Consider the following 19,232-nt stretch of genomic DNA (forward strand, 5'->3'; position numbering starts at 1 on the left):
CTGGCTCACTAAATGGGGTACCGAAATACATCCAAAAGAGGTCGACACGAAATTAGACTAGGTTTATTTCTGTTTTGACCTACTGAGTCGCAGTGCTTAGTGAACAGATTTCAATGTGGGCCTAGCTGTATCGAAAACGGTTGATGGGGAAAGTGTGTAATCTGATCAATATATTTCCCCCCCAATATTAATGAGAGAATGGGAATGTGCATAAAGGTCTAACATTCCATGACGTGGTATGAAGTTCTTAATTCGTCAGTGGCTGCAATATTGTCCTCAGTAAACACAACATGAGTGAAAACAACACAGATAAGGACAAGTTTTTCGAGATATAAAAAATACTGTATGCTATTATGGATGAAGAAAAGGTAGGTTAAATGACACTAAATATTTGGGAATGTAACTAAGGAAAACGTCATTTAAGATAACATAGGCTATTGCAAAACAAATGTCTAATTCTCTCTATTAAGTCAATCACCAGTTTAGCTCTGATATGGCTGTAGCTCTATGATGTCCTTTGCAAGAATCTAATCTGACATTGACATGAAATTCCTATGTCCTTCAGGTAGTACAGAGAGATGATGAGGATCCCCCGAGGGAGGGGAGGGAGGTTGTTGAGGAAGAACCAGTGGCCCAGCTCAAGAAGGAGCCCAAGAAGACAGGAAAGGTAAAATGGCAGGAGTGACAGGGCAACTACTAGACTAGTAACACTCAATTGTCACAATAGCTGCATTGACCTGATGTAACATGTCTATTATTTGTGATCTGGAATCTATTCTATTCTATCCAAGGCGAAGAGGAAAAGTAGTGCCAAGAAGTCAGGGGAGCAGGGCACTGATACGGATCCAGGTCATAGATTTTCCCTCTGTAGTATGTTGGTTCTCTAAACTTTAATATCATAGATAAAGGTCATGTTAGAAACTGTAGTCAGTAAGAAATGTTGCATGGGTAGTTTTATTCAATAGTCCTATTGTAGCAATTTTATCAAAGTATTGTATTAAGAGAAAAGCGTCTGACTTATCCTGAATTGTCCTATATGGTAATAACATATTTAGGATTGAGGAATAAACACCCGGACAGAGGATCTGTTATTGAGCTCTTGGAGAAGAATGCTCTTAAGGCTGCATTCGGCCCAGGCAACAAAGATGAGATGGAGGACTGCTACCCAATCCTCATCTCGTTCATGCGCAATCTTACTGATGAGTATGTTAGAACCATGTTTTGCTCTAGCCTCACATATTTTGTGCAGAAGGAAATAAAAAGTAAGTAAAACACATTTATTTTTTCTTTTCTAGGCAATGGCAAGTGATCTATAAAGGATTTAAAAAACCTGTAAGTTTCTCCATCAGCCTTTGACCTTTGATTTGGGAATGTTGTGTTGAATCAAGAGAGAGGAATTAACCATAGTTCTATTCTGCTATTACGTTCATTAATCTGTCATACTTCATCCAACTTTGAATTCAGTCACAGATAAGGAAAACGATGTTGGTGAAATGCATTCTGTTCAATCTAGAATACTTTACATCAGAGTCTCATTGCCAAACCTGCTGTGTTCTGTTTTGTTTGTGCAATGCAGATGACAAAGGAACAGCTTGCAAAATTGTGCAAGACCATTGTCAACTTCATTGCACAGACCACCCTGCAGATCCTGCTGCCGGCCCTGGCCTGCATTCTAGGGGTGACGGGCTTTTATGACAACGCTGACTCACTCAAGAGGGGTGGCAGTGCAAGATCCTTCACTGCCTTTGAGTAGAAAAGACTGGAGCTCATCCAGGAAGTTAAATATTTGGCGAAGTAACTGTGGCGGCAGGGCTCTCCGACCAAGGTCTAGCACACCCTCTTCCAAGAGGTACTGTATGTTCCCCATAATGTGTGTGTGTGTGTGTGCAGTTAATCCGAACCCTCAAACTGATGAACAATAATTTCCCCATTTCAATATTTTCCAGCTTTCTAACAGGTGTGTTTTGCAATATCTAATGCACACATATAAATTACATTTAGAATACTCAATTATAATGCTTGTTAGATTTGTTAGCACTAAGATATCGATTTTCCAACTTCAGACAGCAATTAACATGCTTTGCTTGTTCATTTTAAAGTTCCCAGACCTCACTGAAAGTCCACCTGGGAATGCCAGAGGACAGTATCATCAGCAGTGTCCAGGAGCAACTGTCAAAATCTGACCAAATGGTGGCTGCAGGACAGCTTTCACAAATAGATAAAGTGGTTGGAACTATGCTGGAGAACATTGAGAAGATAAGCAGCGAATGTGGCGAGGAATTGGTCTATCAAGAGTCACTGCGGTCTTCCTCCTCGTTGTCATTCTCAACTGCCAAATCACAGAAGACAGAGTGGGAATTTGCACTCCCATTCCTTCTGAGTTACCCGAGAGTACTGCTCAGCCCATTGTAAGATGCTCAGTCATTGACATGAGCGAATCTACTAAGCCAAAAACAATGGTGTGTGATGCCAGAACAAGCATGTTTGCCATAGCCGATACCATCATGAAGAAGGTATATCCAGAGGCAGAAGGGCAGGTTACATCTCACCCTGATCTAACAGATCCAATAGCTAGACTGGAGGAGCTCATATCTCAGGGTAGGATTGGTGCTCTCTCCCGTGATCTCAGTCACCAAGTCAACCGCATAATTTCCGATAGCAACTTGACCCCTCTGGGACTGACAGTGGCGGCTGGAAAGAGTGCATCTGATACCATCCTTTCGAAGCTGAAGAGGAATGACAAGGTGGGGAAGCACACAACTTACGAGCTGGTTCAGCTGTTTGTAGAGGAGTCTGTTAAGTGCCTCCTGCTTCCTAGTTTTGTGCCCTATTCAACTTCAATGAGTTTGGCTCAGGGGGCCAAGGTGTTGGCTAGAGTGTCTGAAGATAGAATTTCTAGCTCTTCTTCTTCATCAGTATTTAGTGACACAGTCAGTCTCTTTACCAAAGTTATGGTAAGCCAGGTCATGTACTCTGTGGATTCTGATGCAGAAAGTAGAGGATCCTCTCCAACTGAATCTCTCCAAACATCTGAAACCACTATATCTGATGTAGGCAATCTATTGAGTGGCAAGTCCTCCCCTCGGCTGTCTCCTTCTGGCACCATTATGGCAACAAGCGAGACCTCCAATGCAGCACAAATCTTAAAGGCCAACATTGATGGAGAGGAAGTGGATTCCACCAGTCATTCTGGTGTAGCTCAAAACATTGTCAGGGACGATATGTCAACCAGCCCAGACATGGTCAAAGATGTCACACTTCCAACCCCATCCTCTGATAACTTGGGCAGTGATGATGACGTCACCGGCCTCATCAGCATGTTAGTAATGAGAATTCTAACAGAAATCCAAACCCCAGCAGAAGATTACCCAGTTGACGCAAGTCACAAGACCTGATCCCTAAAGTTATGGAGGTCTTCTGTGCATGGTCAGGCTGCTCTGAGACACAAGCCTATCCAGAGAACTTGAGGATTCATAAAGTCTACAGAGTCGTCTATAAAAATCTGTTGGAGGAGTTTGGCTCGGAGAAAATCCTCCAACAGGCCGTGTCGACTCAGGACTCTTCATTTGATAGGATTCTTGTCAAGTCTTTGAGTGAAGCGCTTCTCCACAGATGTAATGAGGCATTGAGGGCAGCCTCAAGAACATCAGTCAAAACCACTGGGCCTAAGGCTCTTCCACTGGCTGAGGATGTGAGGGCTAGCAGCGGGAAACTATCTTTTCTACAAAGGCTGGTCAGGCTGACAAGCAACTTAAAGGTACAGCAAACGTATTTAAATGAACAGTTGTGAGTAAACAATGCTATTCAGTGTAAAAATATAAAACCATCCGTTCATTCCAAAACCAATCATAAATGTTGTTGTGCTGGTGTGGTAGGTGTGATTGTTATCATCATGAGGTTGTTCAGCTGTGACATTTTTTAAAACATGTTTTTCTCTTTAAATACTTAGCTATTCAAGAAGGGGAACAAGAAGGATTCCCACCGCTCTGAATCAGAACAAGTACAGACCACTGCTGAAGATGGCATGCGTAAGTTCACACAACAGGATAACAGTCTGTTTGAGATATTGGTGTACAAAGAAATGCCACTTCAAAATAACCTTACAAAGGTTATATATGCAATCAGTAGTCATCTCTTATGTAAAAGTAATTATATTCTCCAAAACTCAAGCTGTTGGTTCTCATTTATCAGTGTCAGTTATGTTGAGTTGTAACATACATTACATCATTTCTGAATTAAAGTGCATGTAAACTCTCTCTCTCTCTTCTGTAGTGCCCAGCATAGTGCCACATGCCGCCATGTCTGCACTGCCAAAGGATCTCCCCGCCAGCTCCCAACAGGAGACGCCTCACAAACGTCCACTTCTCGTCAGGATGTTTTCTGCCATCTCCAAAGGCCTGTTCAAGCCCTTCAAACAGTCCTTAAAGACCAAGTAACTTCAGACAATTTATTAAATGTCATTCATTGCATTAAATTGGCCTTTGTCTTCTTATGTGCTCCCGTTAACAGACCAGATTACAATACTGGTCTTTTAAATGTTAGCAGTGATAGCAACATTAACTATAGTGGTGTGTGTATAGCCCTTCTTCACAGTCTGACTCTTCTGACACTGTGTGACATGCCCTCTGATCCAGTGATCTAGGATATTCTGAGTGGCTTTAGGCCTGAATCTCTGCCCTCCTGCCCAAATAAATGTTTTCTCTTCTGATATATCTGCCACTGTCAGCAGCCAGCAGGGGAAAACAGACAGCGCTGTTGAGAGCTTTCTTTTCTCCCTCATGACTAAAACACTGAGAAAGGCTTTTATCTATTGCAGCATATTCCATCTTTTGATTTAACCTATTATACGGTAGAAGTACCCATTATTTCCCAACGGTTATATCACAGGAAATGTGTTATAAAAAGTAAACTTCCGGAAAGTATTCAGACCACTTGACTTTTTCCACATTGTTACGTTACAGCCTTATTCTAAAATTGATACAAATATTTTTTCCTCTCATTAACATCTCATGACAAAGCGAAAAGTGTAGAACATTTGAGCAAACTTATAAAGAATAAAAACAGAATTACCTTGTTTAAATAATTATTGAGACCCTTTGCTATAAGACTCGAAATTGATCTCAGGTGCATCCTGTTTCCATTGATCATCCTTGAGATGTTTCTACAACTTGTTTGGAGTCCTGTGGTAAATTCAATTGATTGGACATGATTTGGAAAGAAACACAGACCTGGGGGAAGGGTATGAGAAACAATATTCTCTGATCTGATGATACCGAGATTGAACTCTTTGGCCTGAATCAGGATCCTGGGAAAGATGAACGGAGCAAAGTACAGAGATCCTTGATGAAAACCTGCTCCAGAGGTTCATCTTCCAACAGGACAACGACCCTAAGCACACAGCCAAGACAATGCAGGAGTGGATTCGGGACAAGTCTCTGAATGTCCATGAATGGCCCAGCCAGAGCCCGGACCTGAACCCAATCGAACATCTCTGGAGAGACCTGAAAAAACTGCAGCGACTCTCCCCATCCAATCCGACAGAACATGAGAGGATCTGCAGAGAAAAATGGGAGAAACTCCCCAAATACAGGTGTACCAAGCTTGTAGCGTCATACCCAAGAAGACTCGAGGCTGTAATCGCTACCAAAGGTGCTTCAACAAAGTACTGAGTAAAGGGTCTGAATATTTGTAAATGTGATCAGTATTTTATTTTTAGTACATAGGTTTTTGATTAAAAAAATAAAACTGTTTTTAATGTCTTATTATGGGTTATTATCTGTAGAGGGGGGGGAAAGATTGAATCAATTTTAGAATAAGGCTGTAACATAACAATGTGGAAAAGGGGTCTGAATACTTTCTGAATGCACTTTATGTAATGAAAATATCAGCTGGTTGCCACTATAGATAGCTAGGTTATCCAGTGCAGTGGTAATACTGCCTGCCTTTGGAGATAACGTAGGATGCGTGCTTATCCGGGTGCCAGAGACACAATCACAAGCTTTCTTCAGACTACATAGCTCAAACTTACAACGTAAAGATATGATTATCACTACATAGATTTTTTTAACAAGAAGGGTGTTTTCTATATCTACCAACTATGAAATTACAGACATCATAAACGGTAAGCATGAGAATAATATCATCAAGGCGGACAGGGACAATGTATGAATACACAAAACATTATTCAAATGGACATTCCCCAAATGAGCTATGCACCAGCCCATAGCCACAGGATATCTATGGAGGAACATTAATATATTCATCAATTTAAAAAAAGGCATGAATATTGTTTTTCTGCTTTTCTGATCTTAAACCTCCCCCTGGATGTTGGTCCAAGTTTCCTCCAGGGGAGACCTTCTGAAACAGTTGAGAAGGAAACAGCCGACAGTTACAGTACTGTGTTGAAGATAGATGATGACACTCTTAAAAGACAGGTCATTCCTTTACATGGAGCAGTTCCTTAAACCAGGTTAGATTCAACACAGCCACCTCAAACTGGACTCCACCACTCCTTCATAACGCTGGATCTCTTCATAATGCTGCTCCTCAGTCACTGAATGCATTTACACTGATGAGATGTCCTGCTTAGCCTAGCTGAAAGGGGAGCTCTAACTAGTCCTGTGGGCACCTAGCTGCTGCCCCTGCTAGGCTTGGACTGGGTCTTGCCCCTCATGGCCCCTCCGCGAGCCTGGCCCTTGGCTGGATGCTGCTGTACTGGGGACTCTGCTGCAGCGGAAACTGGGGCCTGTTGGGCCGGGCTGTGAGGAGGGGGGGTCTGTATCTGAAGCGAGGCAGCTGCAGTCACCACCTGCTGCTGGAGGAGCTTCTGCTGAACCACCTGGGCTGTGCCTGCTGGAATCATCTGGACCTGGGGATGTAGTCTGGGTCAGGGCAACCGTTAGGGGCTGGATCTGTTACAAGACAGGAATCAGACAGAAGACAACATGTTATAAAGTGTAAGTTGATCACTCGTGGTTGTAATCTGTTGATCACTCGTGGTTGTAATCTGTTGGCACCGTCCCTGGGTGTCACTTCTGTAGCAGTATTGTTAAGAGTGTATGATTGTTTTTTTAAATTTTAACCTTAGGCAAGTCAGTTAAGAACAAACTCTTATTTACAACGACGGCCCTAGGAACAGTGGGTTAATTGCCTTGTTCAAGGGCAGAACGACAGATTTTTACCGTGTCAGCTCGGGGATTTGATCTGGCAACCTCTCGGTTACTGGCCCAATGCTCTAACCACGAGGCTACCTGCCGCCCCACATACATGTATGTATGTATGCATGTATGTATGTATGTATGTATGTATGTATGTATGTGGGTCAAAAAACTATTTAGTCAGCCACCAATTGTGCAAGTTCTCCCACTTAAAAAAATGAGAGGCCTGTAATTTTCATCATAGGTACACTTCAACTATGACAGACAAAATGAGAAAAAAAATCCAGAAAATCACATTGTAGGTTTTTTTATGAATTTATTTGAAATGATGGTGGAAAATAAGTATTTGGTCAATAACAAAAGTTTATCTCAATACTTTGTTATATACCCTTTGTTGGCAATGACAGAGGTCAAACGTTTTCTGTAAGTCTTCACAAGGTTTTCACACACTGTTGCTGGTATTTTGGCCCATCCGGAGCAGCTCCTCCGGAGCAGTGATGTTTTGGGGCTTTTGGGGCTGTTGCTGGGCAACACGGACTTTCAACTCCCTCCAAAGATTTTCTATGGGGTTGTGATCTGGAGACTGGCTAGGCCACTCCAGGACCTTGAAATGCTTCTTACGAAGCCACTCCTTCTTTGCCCGGGCGGTGTGTTTGGGATCACTGTCATACTGAAAGACCCAGCCACGTTTCATCTTCAATGCCCTTGCTGATGGAAGGAGGTTTTCACTCAAAATCTCACGATACATGGCCCCATTCATTCTTTCCTTTACACGGAGCAGTCGTCCTGGTCCCTTTGCAGAAAAACAGCCCTAAAGCATGATGTTTCCACCCCCATGCTTCACAGTAGGTATGGTGTTCTTTGGATGCAACTCAGCATTCTTTGTCTTCCAAACACGACGAATTGAGATTTTACCAAAAAGTTATATTTTGGTTTCATCTGACCATATGACATTCTCCCAATCTTCTTCTGGATCATCCAAATGCTCTCTAGCAAACTTCAGACGGGCCTGGACATGTACTGGCTTAAGCAGGGGGACACGTCTGGCACTGCAGGATTTGAGTCCCTGGCGGCGTAGTGTGTTACTGATGGTAGGCTTTGTGTGTGTGTGTGTGTGTGTATGTCCTCTCACTGTCAACTGCAATTATTTTCAGCAAACGTAACACGTGTAAATATTTGTACGAACATAAGATTCAAAAACTGAGACAAACTGATATGTGACGAACAGAAATTGAATAATGTGTCCCTGAACGAAAGGGGAAGGGCAAAATCAAAAGTAACAGTCAGTATCTGGTGTGGCCACCAGCAGCATTAAGTACTGCAGTGCATCTCCTCCTCATGGACTGCACCAGACTTGCCAGTTATTCCTGTGAGATGTTACCCCACTCTTCCACCAAGGCACCTGCACGATCCCAGACATTTCTAGGGGGGAATGGCCCTGTCCTCTCCCTCCGATCCAACAGGTCCTAGACATGCTCAATGGGATTGAGATCCGGGCTCTTTGCTGGCCATGGCAAAACACTAACATTCCTGTCTTGGAGGAAATCAGCCATACTGCTCGTTCTGTGCGTGGTGGCATTGTCATGCTGCAGGGTCATGTCAGGATGAGCCTGCAGGAAGGGTACCACATGAGGGAGGAGGATGTCTTCCCTGTAACGCACAGCATTGAGATTGCCTGCAATGACAACAAGCTCAGTCCGATGATGCTGTGACACACCGCCCCAGCCCATGACGGACCCTCCAACTCCAAATCGATGCCGCTGCAGAGTACAGGCCTCTGTAACGTTCTATCTTTCGACGATAAACGCAAATCCGACCATCACCCCTGGTGAGACAAAACCGCGATTCGTCAGTGAAGAACACTTTTTGACAGTCCTGTCTGGTCCAGCGATGGTGGGTTTGTGCCCATAGGTGACGTTGTTGCCGGTGATGTCTGGTGAGGACCTGCCTTACAACAGGCCTACAAGCCCCCAGTCCAGGCTCTGTCAGCCTATTATTCAGTCTATTCAGACTGAGCACTGATGGAGGGATTGTGCTTTCCTGGTGTAACTCGGGCAGTTGTTGTTGCCATCCTGTACCTGTCCCGCAGGTGTGATGTTCGCATGTACCGATGCGGGTGTTGTTACACGTGGTCTGTGCAGGTGTTACACGTGGTCTGCCACTGTGAGGACCATCAGCTGTCCGTCCTGTCTCCCTGTAGCGCTGTCTTCGGCGTCTCACACTACGAACATTGCAATTTATTGCCCTGGCCACATCTGCAGTCCTCATGCCTCCTTGCAGCATGCCTAAGGCATGTTCACGCAGATGAGCAGGGACCCTGGACATCTTTCTTTTGGTGATTTTCAGAGTCAGTAGAAAGGCCTCTTTAGTGTCCTAAGTTTTCATAACTGTGACCTGAATTGCCTACCATCTGTAAGCTGTTAGTGTCTTAACGACCATTCTACAGGTGCATGTTCATTGTTAGGCGCCCGGGATAAACCTCCAGTATAAAGGATAAACCTCTAGTAGTTGGCAAACTCTAAAAATCACTGCACCTCTTTTACCGTGGTGGGAGTCAGCTAATTACGCACGGCTGCAACCCATACGGCATGACGAGGTACTCATAATGCCCTGAGGTGGTACTAAATGCCGTCTTACGCTCGTCTCCCTTCCGAATACGCACCAGATTGTACGCACTCCTGAGATCCAGTTTATTGAAGAAGCGAGCCCTGTGCATTGACTCAATCGCCATAGCAATAAGAGGTAGGGGGTAACTATACCTCACAGGCACAAACCTCCATCCTTCTTCTTCACAAAAAAGAAACTCGAGGAGACAGGTGAAATGGAGGGCTGAATGTACCCCTGACGCAGGGATTCGGAGACATATGTCTCCATAGCCACCGTCTCCGCTTGCGACAGGGGATACACGTGACTCCTGGGAAGTGCAGCGTCTACTAGGAGATCTATTGCACAATCCCCCCGTCGATGGGGTGGTAATTGAGTCGCCTTCTTTTTACAGAAGACGAGAGCCAAATCGGCATATTCTGGGGGAATGCGCACGGTGGAGACCTGGTCTGGATTTTCCACCGTAGTAGCACCAACGGAAACCCCTAAACACCTACATGAGTACTCTCGCGACCACCCCGTGAGAGCCCTCTGTGGCCAAGAAACAGTGGGGTTATGACAAGCTAACCAGGGTAGGCCAAGCACCACGGAATACGCAGGAGAATCAATAAGAAAAATACTCATCTTTTCCCTGTGACCCCCCTGCGTTACCATACTCAAAGGAGCGGTTGCCTCCCTGATAAACCCTGACCCTAATGGTTGACTATCTAAGGCATGAACGGGGAAAGGCATATGCACAGGAACAATGGGGATCCCTAAACTATGAGCTAATCCTTTATTACTGAAATTCCCAGCCGCGCCTGAATCTACTAGCACCTTATGCTGGGAACACAGGGAAATTTCAGGAAAAGTAACAGAGACAAACATATGTGCAACAGAGGGCTCTGGATGAGAATGGTGCCTACTCACCTGGGGTGACGCCAGAGTGCCCTGTCTGCTACCTCGATTCCCAGAGGAACCAACCCGGCACCGACCAGCAGTGTGACCTCTGCGGCCACATATGGTGCACGAGAGGGAACCCCCTCCGGTCTCCCTGTGCACCGCACCTCCCAGCTCCATGGGTATCGGAGAGGGTGTGCGGGAGGATGGAACAACCAGACCCCGATCTGGACGTCCGCGAGTAGCCAGCAGGTTGTCCAGCCGGATGGACAGGTCCACCAGCTGGTCGAAGGTGCGGGTGGTGTCTCTGCAGACCAGCTCCCGACGGACGTCCTCACATAGACTACAGCGGTAATTGTCGATCAGGGCCCTGTTGCTCCATCCAGCGCCGGCAGCCAGGGTCCTAGACTCCAGCTCAAACTTCTGTGCGCTCCTCATCTCCTGCCTCAGATGGTAGAGGCGCTCACCCGCCGCTCTGCCCTCGGGTGGGTGGTCGAATACTGTCCGGAAACAGCGGGTGAACTCCTCAAAATCGTCCAACTTCGCATCTCCCCCTCCACACACAGCGCTGGCCCACTGCAGGGCTTTCCCGGTGAGGCACGAAACGAGGGCGTAACTCTTCTCACGGTCCGATGGAGCTGGGTGGACCGTGGCCAGGTACATGCTTAGTTTTAGGAGGAAACCCTGGCATCCGGCAGCATCTCCGTCATATCCTTGTGGTATGGATAGATGGATCCTGCTAGGTTCAGGTGGGAAAGGGGTGTTCAGGGTAGACCCCGGTTGTCCTGGTAGAGGAGCTGGAAAAACTCCCTGTGTCTCCCAGCGGTCCATATTCTGGACAACGCGATCCATGGCTGCGCTCAGTTTGGAAATCATCGCCATATGTTCCATGACGCGCTCCTCCACCTCCACGGCTGGGGTACCTTCTCCTGCTGACTTCATTTTGGTCGGAGATTCTATCACAGTCGTGTTTATAGGTGGCAGGGAAGTCAGGCGCAGGATAATTAAAACTTAAAACAACTCCAAAACCATGAAATACAATGAAACAAAGTGGGTACGAGGACCCGTCGCGCACCAAATACAAAACACGAATACTGAACATAAAACAATCTCTGACAAAGACATGAGGGAAAACAGACGGTTAAATACACAACAGGTAATGAATGGGATTGAAACCAGGTGTATAGTAAGACAAGATAAAACCAATGGAAAATGAAAAATGGATCAATGATGGCTAGAAGACCGGTGACGTCGACCGCCGAGCACCGCCCGAACAAGGAGAGGCTTCGACTTCCGCAGATGTTGTGACACCCACAGGGTGGGCTTTTTCATACATGCAGGATTTTCTTTCCCAATGTACCTCTAAATGTATTCTGCTCAACCAGTATCTCCGTCTCAGACAGATGACAACAAATCCCCAGCCGTGATGCTATCCTGACTGAAGCAGTAGGGTATGTGTCAACACAAATATTGATAATATCTCTCTGACTGGAATAAGGTTCTCATTGGCAAGGCTTTTCTTCGTCAAAGAGAGACATCCATACAACGGTAAAAGAGCACCCGGATCCCACTTTCTCTCACATTTGACACCGTTCAGAGGTAAATCAGGCACTCCTGAGATAAACAGTTCATAGGATGCCTGCCCTGTGCCTGAGCAGAAAGATGAAACTGACTCTGAAAGCCCCACCAGCTCTACCCAGTACTGCTTTATCTGCTCTGTCGGAATGCGGGAGACACTGTCAAAGGAGATGAGGATATCAAAACACAATGCTACACTCCAAAGTGCTGCCGTGGCGCTTTCCTGAGCTGAACAAACTAGCTGTAAAACCTCTCGCTTTCACTGGCTTCTAGATCAGAGCGCTTGCGTCATTGCTATTTTACAAGAGAATGAGAAATCGACTGAAGGGAAACAGTCAACCGTGTTTCTTGTTTGAGAAATTTGACTTCATCTTGCCTCATTCTTAAAAAGCTAGGGATGAAAATGATCTATTACAATAATAAAAAGCTACAAAAAACGAATGCACAATTCTGTATTTCATCACTTTCTACCTCTGTCAGACACACACACACAGACACACACACACACACAGGGAACAAGAGCAAAAAAGTGCGGTGATTCATCTACTGTCCTTAACACCATGACAGCTCCTGTCCTCTGAGGTCTGCTCAAACTCCTCCTCCCCCAGGTTTAATGGGACCAGCCATTATGACCCTCAGAGGTTTCCTCTGTGCTGTGGTTTCTGATTTTATGTCATGCCACAAAAACCCTTCATGCTTAGCTCTGCATTGACCCACAGTGAAATCCTCCAATCCCTCACACTCATAACTACAATGACCTGTTACTCTGTTCATGTCTGTGATCAGCCTGATCTCATAGACTAGACGTAACATAGTAAATGTAAATCCGGGACACTCAAATTAGTATAATATGTTATGTTTGGTATGGTTATATAAGACAAATGGTTATTTAAGGCAAAAACGAAAGTAGGGTGGTTGGTCAGGGTGGAGGGGTGGGCATACAGTATAACACGGATGTCTAACGATCCAAAGGTTATGATTTTGAATCTCATCACAGAGGACTTTAGCTAATTAGCAAACTTTCAACTACTTACTACTTTTTAGCTACTTTGTAACTACTTAGCTAACCCTTCCCCTAACTCTAACCTTAACCCTTTAACCTAACTCCTAAACTTAACTCTAACCTTAACCCTAACCCCTAGGCTAACTAACTTTAACCAGGTAACTTGTTTTTGATGGAAGAGGGAGGTGCAGATATGGGATAGATGGTAGAAGAGCAATGATAGACACTGCCATCGTTTTTCTGAAAAAAAGTGCCTGATTTTTATTTTTATTTTATTTCACCTTTATTTAACCAGGTCGGCTAGTTGAGAACAAGTTCTCGTTTACAACTGCGACCTGGCCAAGATAAAGCATAGCAGTGTGAACAGACAACAACACAGAGTTACACGTGGAGTAAACAATAAACAAGTCAATAACACAGTAGAAAAAAATAGTCTATATACATTGTGTGCAAAAGGCATGAGGAGGTAGGCGAATAATTACAATTTAGCAGATTAACACTGGAGTGATAAATGATCAGATGGTCATGTGCAGGTAGAGATACTGGTGTGCAAAAGAGCAGAAAAGTAAATAAATAAAAACGGTATGGGGAAGAGGTAGGTAAATTGGGTGGGCTATATACCGATGGACTATGTACAGCTGCAGTGATCGGTTAGCTGCTCAGATAGCAGATGTTTAAAGTTGGTGAGGGAGATAAAAGTCTCCAACTTCATAGATTTTTGCAATTCGTTCCAGTCACAGGCAGCAGAGAACTGGAAGAAAAGGCGGCCAAATGAGGTGTTGGCTTTAGGGATGATCAGTGAGATACACCTGCTGGAGAGCGTGCTACGGGTGGGTGTTGCCATCGTGACCAGTGAACTGAGATAAGGCGGAGCTTTACATAGCATGGACTTGTAGATGACCTGGAGCCAGTGGGTCTGGCGAAGATTATGTAGCGAGGGCCAGCCGACTAGAGCATACAGGTCGCAGTGGTGGGTGGTATAAGGTGCTTTAGTAACAAAACGGATGGCACTGTGATAAACTGCATCCAGTTTGCTGAGTAGAGTATTGGAAGCTATTTTGTAGATGACATCGCCGAAGTCGAGGATCGGTAGCACCCCCATAGAGACTGCCAGAGGACCGGACAACATGCCTTCCAATTTGACACACTGAACTCTGTCTGCAAAGTAGTTGGTGAACCAGGCAAGGCAGTCATTAGAAAAACCGAGGCTACTGAGTCTGCCGATAAGAATATGGTGACTGAAGGAGTCGAAAGCCTTGGCCTGGTCGATGAAGACGGCTGCACAGTACTGTCTTTTATCGATGGCGGTTATGATATCGTTTAGTACCTTGAGCGTGGCTGAGGTGCACCCGTGACCGGCTCGGAAACCAGATTGCACAGCGGAGAAGGTACGGTGGGATTCGAGATGGTCAGTGATCTGTTTGTTGACTTGGCTTTCAAAGACCTTAGATAGGCAGGGCAGAATGGATATAGGTCTGTAACAGTTTGGGTCCAGGGTGTCTCCCCCTTTGAAGAGGGGGATGACTGCGGCAGCTTTCCAATCCTTGGGGATCTCAGAACATCTGCTATCTGGATTTGGGTAAAGGAGAAGCTGGGAAGGCTTGGGCGAGTAGCTGCGGGGGGGGGGGGTTGGAGTAGCCAGGAGGTTGGAGTAGCCAGGAGGAAGGCATGGCCAGCCGTTGAGAAATGCTTGTTGAAGTTTTCAATTATCATGGATTTATCGGTGGTGACCGTGGTACCTAGCCTCATTGCAGTGGGCATTGTGGAGGAGGTGCTCTTGTTCTCCATGGACTTTACAGTGTCCCGGAACTTTTTGGAGTTAGAGCAGGATGCTAATTTCTGCTTGAAAAAGCTAGCCTTTGCTTTCCTGACTGACTGCGTGTATTGGTTCCTGACTTCCCTGAACAGTTGCATATCGTGGGGACTATTCGATGCTATTGCAGTCCGCCACAGGATGTTTTTGTTCTGGTCGAGGGCAGTCAGGTCTGGAGTAAACCAAGGGCTATATCTGTTCTTAGTTCTGCATTTTTTGAACGGAGCATGCTTATCTAAGATGGTGAGGAAGTTACTTTTAAAGAATGACCAGGCATCCTCAACTGACAGGATGAGGTCAATATCCTTCCAGGATACCCGGGCCAGGTCGATTAGAAAGGCCTGCTCGCAGAAGTGTTTTAGGGAGCGTTTGACAGTGATGAGGGGTGGTCGTTTGACTGCGGACCCGTAGCGGATACAGGCAATGAGGCAGTGATCGCTGAGATCCTGATTGAAGACAGCGGAGGTGTATTTGGAGGGCCAGTTGGTCAGGATAACATCTATGAGGGTGCCCTTGTTTACAGATGCAGGGATGTACCTGGTGGGTTCCTTGATTATTTGTGTGAGATTGAGGGCATCTAGCTTAGATTGTAGGACTGCCGGGGTGTTAAGCATATCCCAGTTTAGGTCACCTAACAGAACAAACTCTGAAGCTAGATGTGGGGGCGATCAATTCACAAATGGTGTCCAGGGCACAGCTGGGAGCTGAGGGGGGTTGGTAGCAGGCGTCAACAGTGAGAGACTTATTTCTGGAGAGAGTAATTTTTAAAATTAGTAGTTTGAACTGTTTGGGTATGGACCTGGAAAGTATGACATTACTTTGCAGACTAACTCCTCCCCCTTTGGCAGTTCTATCTTGACGGAAAATGTTATAGTTGGGTATGGAAATCTCAGAATTTTTGGTGGCCTTCCTAAGCCAGGATTCAGACACGGCAAGGACATCAGGGTTGGCAGAGTGTGCTAAAGCAGTGAGTAAAACAAACTTAGGGAGGAGGCTTCTGATGTTGACATGCATGAAACCAATGCAATCACAGAAGTCAACAAATGAGGGTGCCTGGGGACATGCAGGGCCTGGGTTTACCTCCACATCACCCGTGGAACAAAGGAGGAGTAGTATGAGGGTGCGGCTAAAGGCTATCAAAACTGGTCGCCTAGAGAGTTGGGGACAAAGAATAAAAACACCACACCTTCCAAACCCCAGGAAAGTTACTCTGTCCTCTTCCACCCTAACTTTGAAAAAACTGTGGATACCCCTAAAACAATATTGCATTAACCCTCCACCATAGAAAATAACATGTAAAGAAAATAATCAAAGAAAGTTAGTTAGGATAGAGCCCTCCACACCAAACACTCAAACTCCAAAAAACTCCCAGCATGCATTGCAAGAGAGAGAGAGAGAGAGAGAGAGAGAGAGAGAGAGAGAGAGGTGGGGGAGAGGGAGAGATAGAGCGAAGATCGAAACAGCAGGTCCGTGACAAGGCATCTCGTCCGGAGAACACACATTTCTCTTCATGTGATACATGATGTTTGGCTGTGCTGTGCGAAGTGTTATCTTATGGGTTTGGTGATTGTTCTGTGTGAAGCCGTATTCTGCATTGCATCATGGAATGTGATGTGAAATCCCTGGGCCTATGGCTGTTGAAGATACTCCACTGCACTGCTGCTGTGAGCAGGAGTGGGAGAGAAGTCATGCTTTTATTATACTCTTGTTCTGTCACTCCTTCTCCTGCCTCTCCATCTCAAAGGCTGCCAAATATTTTGAAGAGTGGTTAAAGAGGTGGCTGTGTGTACACACACTCAGACTCCAACTCTATGTATAGGTTTGTCTTATTCCAGAATACACCCATAATTGTGATCAACACAGTATGGTTCTATGTTTTCCACTCTGTGATTAAAAGTAGTTCTCAGAGTAGAGCTATTTTGAATTGACCAAAGCCCTTCTCCCCCGATTGCTCAGTTTAGCCTGGTGGCCAGCTCTAGGAAGAGTCTTGGTGGTTCCAAACTTCTTCCGTTTAAGAATGATGGAGGCCACTGTGTCCTTGGGGACCTTCAATATTGCAGAAATGTTTTGGTACCCTTCACCAGATCTGTGCCTTGACACAATCATGTCTCTGAGCTCTACGGACAATTCCTTTGACCTCATGGCTTGGTTTTTTGCTCTGACATACACTGTCAACTAAATAACTTTTTTGCCCGCTTTGAGGACAATACAGTACCACTGACACGGCCCGCAACCAAAACATGCGGACTCTCCTTCACTGCAGCCGAGGTGAGTAAAACATTTAAACGTGTTAACCCTCGCAAGGCTGCAGGCCCAGACGGCATCCCCAGCCGCGCCCTCAGAGCATGCGCAGACCAGCTGGCTGGTGTGTTTACGGACATATTCAATCAATCCATATCCCAGTCTGCTGTTCCCACATGCTTCAAGAGGGCCACCATTGTTCCTGTTCCCAAGAAAGCTAAGGTAACTGAGCTAAACGACTACCGCCCCGTAGCACTCACTTCCGTTATTCTGCCCTTGAGTTGCGTTCCCATGCAAAACTAGACAGATAGCTAACAACTAAGTCTTCAATAAAACTCCCAAGGCGTGACTTTTCTTGAATGAATATATTGAAAACGTTTATGTTGTGAAACTGCAAAATACAGAAAAGAATATACTTTAGTATTCAATTCACACCGAAACACTGTAGCTGTACATTATACATTTGAAGTTGCATAAATACAAAGCACGCGCTAAGGTACCATGCATCTGGCATGATGCCAAACCATATAGCTAATTGTTACTCATATGGTAATTGGCTCCTTTCATTACTCTAATAATGTACAACCATTTATGTAGAATAACAAAGCACATTACACTAGGAACAGTAACAAAACTACAGTATTGTATATTTTACAATTCGTTTGCATGACGCACGAGCAAAGTAATACAGCTAACGACAACATGAAAGGCATTGCAATTTGTGAGTAAATGCAACCAACATTGATATGTAAGCAACTCTATCAATAACAATATTATAATCATTAGCTAAACGCTTGAATTGAACTTACAAACAAATATTTTCCAAGGCTGAAGCGTGACAAGAAATAACTACATTGAAAGACCTGCACCGTAGCGTTGTTTGTAGCTGCTTCTATGCGTGCAGAACAAATTCTCTCCTTCCTGTTTGCGTAGTCTTTCTAAGTACCAGAAACATCCACTAGGGGGCAAATAACACAATTGAACACAATGAAAATCCAATTGAACCATTGTAATAAAATAATCTGTTACCTTCTAACAGGATGGCAGCACATCCGTCATCATGAAGTGCTTTGAGAGACTAGTCAAGGACCATATCACCTCCACCCTACCTGACATCCTAGACCCACTCCAATTTGCTTACCGCCCAAATAGGACCACAGACGATGCAATCTCAACCACACTGCACACTGCCCTAACCCATCTGGACAAGAGGAATATGTGAGAATGCTGTTCATCGACTACAGCTCAGCATTTAACACCATAGTACCCTCCAAACTCGTCATCAAGCTCGAGACCCTGGGTCTCGACCCCGCCCTGTGCAACTGGGTACTGGACTTCCTGACGGGCCGCCCCCAGGTGGTGAGGGTAGGTAACAACATCTCCACCCTGCTGATCCTCAACACTGGGGCCCCACAAGGGTGTGTTCTGAGCCCTCTCCTGTACTCCCTGTTCACCCACGACTGCGTGGCCACGCACGCCTCCAAGTCAATCATCAAGTTTGCGGACGACACAACAGTGGTAGGCTTGATTACCAACAACGACGAGACGGCCTACAGGGAGGAGGTGAGGGCCCTCGGAATGTGGTGTCAGGAAAATAACCTCACACTCAACGTCAACAAAACTAAGGAGATGATTGTGGACTTCAGGAAACAGCAGAGGGAACACCCCCCTATCCACATCGATGGGACAGTAGTGGAGAGGGTAGTAAGTTTTAAGTTCCTCGACGTACACATCACAGACAAACTGAATTGGTCCACCCACACAGACAGCATCGTGAAGAAGGCGCAGCAGCGCCTCTTCAACCTCAGGAGGCTGAAGAAATTTGGCTTGTCACCAAAAGCACTCACAAACTTCTACAGATGCACAATCGAGAGCATCCTGTCGGGTTGTATCACCGCCTGGTACGGCAACTGCTCCGCCCACAACCGTAAGGCTCTCCAGAGGGTAATGAGGTCTC

The 19,232-nt window shown here is 45.5% G+C and overlaps 1 protein-coding gene and 1 long non-coding RNA gene across 6 annotated transcripts; one reads left to right on the plus strand and one right to left on the minus strand.

Annotated features, from left to right (window-relative positions):
- The first annotated feature begins 305 nt into the window (after positions 1-305).
- Positions 306-4,468, plus strand: LOC118964879. Of its 5 annotated transcripts, XM_036980274.1 has the most exons (8): positions 306-667; positions 792-849; positions 1,056-1,203; positions 1,296-1,332; positions 1,577-1,849; positions 2,100-3,757; positions 3,950-4,028; positions 4,273-4,468. In XM_036980274.1, the coding sequence occupies exon 6, from the start codon at positions 2,268-2,270 to the stop codon at positions 3,393-3,395; it is 1,128 nt and encodes a 375-aa protein (XP_036836169.1). In that variant the 5' UTR covers positions 306-667; positions 792-849; positions 1,056-1,203; positions 1,296-1,332; positions 1,577-1,849; positions 2,100-2,267; the 3' UTR covers positions 3,396-3,757; positions 3,950-4,028; positions 4,273-4,468. The 5 variants fall into 5 exon arrangements, with proteins under 5 accessions (XP_036836169.1, XP_036836170.1, XP_036836173.1 ...); XM_036980275.1 differs by lacking the exon at positions 792-849; XM_036980278.1 differs by lacking the exons at positions 792-849; positions 1,056-1,203 and having other exon boundaries at positions 307-667.
- A 13,157-nt stretch (positions 4,469-17,625) lies between these two features.
- LOC118964882 lies at positions 17,626-18,227 on the minus strand. Its single transcript, XR_005052129.1, has 2 exons — positions 18,085-18,227; positions 17,626-17,666 (listed from the first exon to the last, which is right to left on the minus strand). It is a non-coding gene; the product is annotated as an uncharacterized LOC118964882 (long non-coding RNA).
- Between the last annotated feature and the right edge of the window lie 1,005 nt (positions 18,228-19,232).

The sequence above is a fragment of the Oncorhynchus mykiss genome, chromosome 6, assembly GCF_013265735.2.
Source record: "Oncorhynchus mykiss isolate Arlee chromosome 6, USDA_OmykA_1.1, whole genome shotgun sequence".
Classification (NCBI taxonomy): domain Eukaryota; kingdom Metazoa; phylum Chordata; class Actinopteri; order Salmoniformes; family Salmonidae; genus Oncorhynchus; species Oncorhynchus mykiss.

What these genes read in the sequence shown, in the direction of transcription:
- LOC118964879 (XM_036980274.1), top strand. Translation starts at nt 2,268, where the DNA reads ATGTGGCGAGGAATTGGTCTATCAAGAGTCACTGCGGTCTTCCTCCTC.